The following is a 5,000-nucleotide window of genomic DNA, read 5'->3' as shown; positions in this document are numbered from 1 at the left end:
AAACAGAATACCAGTAATAGCTCATACTTGGTGGAAGAAGTTACTCCACAAATTGTTTCCTTGGGCACTAAACCGTTTGTTATTTTTACGGATGCGTTATTTAAAGTGGATGCGGATGCGTTATTTAAAGTGGATGCGTATTTTTTAAAAAGTGGTTTAATCGATTCTTCCTTTGTTCAGGAATGAATTAAACTCGAATTTTTATTCTTAACTAAATAACAATTATCTGTACTCTTTTGGACATAAAGAAAAAATTGATTTGTTTGTTTGTTTGTTTGTTTTGCTATAAAATGCGAGCGAACAAGTGCTTTTTTAATCCGTTTGCTTAACTGTTTTTCGATGTTCCTCGACAGTGACAAGAAAACTTTGCCCCTTATGTTATTAACTCGTAATCGCATTGAGTTTTCGTAAAATTAGGCTCATGTGAGGTGTAAAACGTACAAGTGACGTCTTGAATGGTCTCTCAAGTAACAGGTAGTCTTGAAGTGTCTCATAGGTTGACTGCTATTGATGTCTCAGGGTCTCTGGTCTGTGGGTCTTCGGGTCTCTCTGTCTCTGGGTACCCGGGTCTCTGGGTCTTTGGGCCTTCGGGTATCTTGGTTGTAGGTTTTCTTTTTGTGTTTCTGTTTCTGGAAAAAGCACCAGGGAGTAGCAAATATTATTATTTGAATTTTGTCCTTTCTTGGTTGCATCGCCATATTTTGCCAATTCTTGTTCCAAGCCAAGCTGGTGTGTTTCAATGAAATACATTAAAATGTGAATGATCTCGTTTTCAGAGATAAAGTGGAATAAAGTATACGTACACCAGTAAAACTCTTTTTGACCTTGACCTAGAAGTTTCCTAACGGTTTCTAGTTTTAGCGTGATTCTTATTCGCTGGCTATTGACAGTTGACTCTGAGATGGCTTTTTTCCTTTTCCATTCGGCATTCGCTTGCTGAGAGTGTGCTTGTTTTCTTTTAAAACTCATGCGATTCAAGAAAAATTCATTGCCAAACTGGTGAAATCCAAAGTAAATTTCACTCGAAAAATCAATTAAATTATCGCACTCATCGCTTCTTGATTCATGCGATATCGGTTTTTTGCCTGAAATTCACCGTGGAATTCACTAGTTAGGCAATGAATTTTCTATAGAAGAAAGCAATGATTTAAGCAGTAACCAAAACGCGAACAATTCGAAAACCTTTTATTTTCACTAACCCTAGTTTAAGGCTTTAACTTAACTTTAACTTTATTTACAAACAAATCATAATTATTCAAAAAAGACCATAGTGGCCCGCAGTTAACATTTCTATTCTAGGCGGGCCACTTACACTGCGACATTATTACTGTCTCTCACAAGTAAACGAAGACACTTAAAATTTTACAAGAATTATACATTACACAAACAAACAAAAATAATAATAATAAATAAAAATAAAAACAAATAAATAAATAAATGATCTAAGGTATTGTTCGTAACTGCTAAAGAAAAGCCATATACTTCGAAAGACTGATGTAGCGCATATCAACATTTATCTCCTCAATTTTAAGAAACTTCAGAAGTAATTCGTGCAATTGACGTTTAAAGTGTGTTTTCTTAAGCTGACGAATTTCAGGGGGGATACCATTTCATATTTTTGTACCAATTCTAAAGAAGGACAATAACCGTTGGTTTGTTCTCGACATTTCTACATGAAAGTTTCCAGCTATTGCAGACCGCGTGGAATAGGAATGAATTTGTTTCGAGCGAGTAAATAGATTTGAGATATTGGGTGGAGCATGATGATTGTCAACACCATGTAGCAAAGAGGCAACTGATTTAAAGTAAAGTAATTTAACTGGCAGAATTCCTGAATTAACAAATAGAGGCACACTATGAGATTTATAATCTGCGAAATACATTAAACGCAAATCTCGCTTTTGTAGCCTAAGGGTGACAAATGAGCCCTTGGACCAGCAATATTGATAACGATGCTGTTCTTTAAACTTCTTTGCCTCGAACAACACAGTTTGCATCCTTGGTGATAGATGATCAAAAGTTCTAGCCGTGCTTAGTAAAGAATCCTCAGGTAGGCCAGCAGCAGCCGGATTTCTTCTGCAAATATCTTTCCGAACAGACATGACCATATCTTTCGCCAATCGCCTAACAAATCTGCACACTATCGGCTTGGGTTTCCCGTTGTTATTTATGCTGGGGACAAGAGAGGATGTGCTGTGTCAATGTCATTGATCGTTGCATCGGCTCCCATTTCTTTAAAGATATTCAGACAACGTTTACTTGTAGAAGCTGCGGATTCATCTGGTGAACTCGCGGGGATTCCTACCATTTTAATGTTGTATAAGAAGCTGTGGTCCTGAAACTCATCAATAACATTTGCAATGGCATCAACTTTGGTCTTTGGCTCAGCAAGGCTGGTGTGCTCAAGCGTTGTAGTTCTTTTTTCGCCATGGCTCTGAAGCAATCAAGGTCGTCGTATTCCTTGCTTGCTTCCTTGCCATCGTTGCTTGTTGGACTAACAGTATTGCCGATCTGTCGCTCTATCGTCTCTTTCAACCTCGATATCTCATCCGCCATTGTGGATACTTGTGCTTTAAGACCATTATTCTCCCTCTTTAAATTTGCAACTGAATCTGGCCTAATAAACGAGTTGTACAAGGAAGTAAAAGAAAAAAACAGAAAAAAACTCGAAAAGAACAACAAACATGGAAGAATGGAAAGAAATCAACGAAATTTACTGGAGCTAAAAAACTTGCACCATATCTTGGTCAACACACCGCTGGCCGCTTAGAGTAAATAACCAGGGAGGTCCGCTTCTAGGCTTGGCTAAATCTATATATTAATAATGTTAAAAAATCAGAAATTTAACTGATAAATATAAGGGAAAACCAACAAAAATGTATATCAGCGAATTATGAAAAACCCGTCTGTGGAAATTCTTTGATAACCGAGCTGTTAAATGTACTTTGTTGCTATTATTTTAAGTAAGCAAATGCAAAAAAAACTGAGTGGATTTTGCATAAATGAGGAATAAGCATCCTTTGGGCTCGTTTTAATCTAGATGCGTTACCATGGTAATAGCCTGCATAGCACATTGACTGTCAAAAATATAAACCTCAGTGGTAGCACGTATCAGTGACCAAGTTTGAGCTTCTAGGCAAAAAAAAAATGCATAAATATGGCAGAAATGGAAGTTAAGTGCTTAAAAACTGTGCTCAGTCACCGCTATAAGGCTAGAAAATTGATTTAATAGGCCGAATGCATAAATGGAGGCCAAAAATGTATTCTTTTGTTTATGTGCTAATTAGACTCACTAGCCTCGCTCTCAAGCAACATTTCTTTTGTATTTCTTACATGCAAACGAGGCTAGTGAGTCTAATTAGCACATAAACAAAAGAATATTTTTTTGGTCGCCATTTATGCATTCGGTCTATTAATAGTAATTGCGGGAGGCTGGAAAGGTTTGGAAAAGGTAGCTAATCGTGTAGTGGCTGAAAGTTTTGAAAACACGGGGAAGGAAGGTTCAACTTGGTTTTAGTCAGCGACGTTGCGTAAATTTAACGGGGTTGGTTTTTTCAAATGTTTTTATTACACTACGAACTTCTTAGTGCAAAATGAATGCATGTTTTTGAAGTTCTTTTCCTTTACTTTCATGAAAATAGAGCAGAATTGTATTGTCTTCCACGTCCACTTGAATAGTGCGGACATACGAGGAAACAACCAGAGATTATATTTCACAAAAACCGCACTCCAGAAGATGAGCATGACGGCAATGCAGAGATATGATACAAAACACTAAACAAATTAAGACAACGCCTGCTTGAAAATTCGTTGCTGTGCTCGAGAAAGATCAATCCTGTCTTGGGTTCCTTCCCTTCTCGGTGATCCCCCAATTTTTTTTCATTTTTAGAATAAGTAATTTATGACCTAACTTCAGGCGAGAAATGAAACAAATTTCAATATGGGAAGATTTTCGCGGGAACGTCCTTAATTGACCTTATTGATTACATTTAGAGACCCAGAAACTGTGGTAAACTACATTATTTGGACCTTGATCAACCGGTTTATGCGGGTGCTGCCTCAAGATTATCGAGATGCCTACAGTGATTACGTTTTTACAGTACAGGGGAACCAAGCTAGTGAACGCTCGATCGCTTGCATTGCTGAAATGCAAGATAAAGTATTCGGAATGCCTCTGGGATTGTTGTTTGTGGACGCAGCATTTGACGAAGGAAGTAAAGCTGCGGTAAGAGGAATAAATGAAATCATTTTGAAACTCAGTCAATTATTTCATAGTACAACTGTATATCCCGTCCTTGAACAACGTACTTAATCAATTTTGTACCCCACTCCCCTCTTTATTGAGCAACTCTAAGTCAACGCTTGGGATCTTATGTGGCATTTCGCAGCGCCTTCCGATTCGCCAAGCAAACGGTAAGCCTGTTTTACCCCAGGTCGATCAATGTTGGGTGACCTGTAATAAAGAATGAAACCGGTGCACATGGGCATCCTGCTACTCGCACGCCTTATCCATCTTCAGTGTCGTTTGATTGTGATGATATTACTGATTTGTTTCATTCACTCAATATATTTTAGGTAACAAAAATGACTCGGTTGATGAAACACGAGTTTATCAAGAACCTTGATTCACTGGAATGGATGTCAGATAAAACCAAAGCGAAGGCAAAAGAAAAGGTTTGACAGCTTAATCAAGTGCTCCTGGGGCCGGGTCAGTTTTTCGGGACGAGTTTTCGCCCGTAGTTTCTAAGGCCAATGGGGTTAGTGCCGTATGAGACTGGTGGAGTTCAAGGCACGGAAATGTGGTGCTATCCACTGATTTGATAAAAGTAAAGTCACTACCAAAGGGAGACGAAAAAAGATGACGTTTTGAGCGTTAGCCTTCCGCCAGAGCAAATGAAGGGTTTTAAGTTGTAAGGGATTTCTCGATCGCATATTGGAACAACGCAGTGGGTGGGAAACAACAAGGAGAAATTAAATAAGGAAAAGCGTGCATTGATATA

General features: G+C 38.2%; 1 protein-coding gene and 1 pseudogene across 1 annotated transcript in view; one reads left to right on the top strand and one right to left on the bottom strand.

Annotated features, from left to right (window-relative positions):
- LOC138023947 (endothelin-converting enzyme 1-like) overlaps positions 1-5,000 on the top strand; it is a 56,659-nt gene that overhangs the window by 36,730 nt on the left and 14,929 nt on the right. Inside the window, exons 8-9 of the mRNA XM_068871029.1 lie at positions 3,994-4,225; positions 4,576-4,674. Coding sequence (XP_068727130.1) covers positions 3,994-4,225; positions 4,576-4,674 — 331 coding nt within the window. The remainder of the gene's footprint in view (positions 1-3,993; positions 4,226-4,575; positions 4,675-5,000) is intronic.
- On the bottom strand, positions 1,611-3,603 carry LOC138024606 (uncharacterized; annotated as a pseudogene).

This window comes from Montipora capricornis, chromosome 11, assembly GCF_036669925.1.
Source record: "Montipora capricornis isolate CH-2021 chromosome 11, ASM3666992v2, whole genome shotgun sequence".
In the NCBI taxonomy this organism is placed as follows: Eukaryota; Metazoa; Cnidaria; class Anthozoa; order Scleractinia; family Acroporidae; genus Montipora; species Montipora capricornis.
The sequence above is the reverse complement of the archived record's forward strand: the minus strand, read 5'-3'. Positions and strand labels throughout refer to the sequence as shown.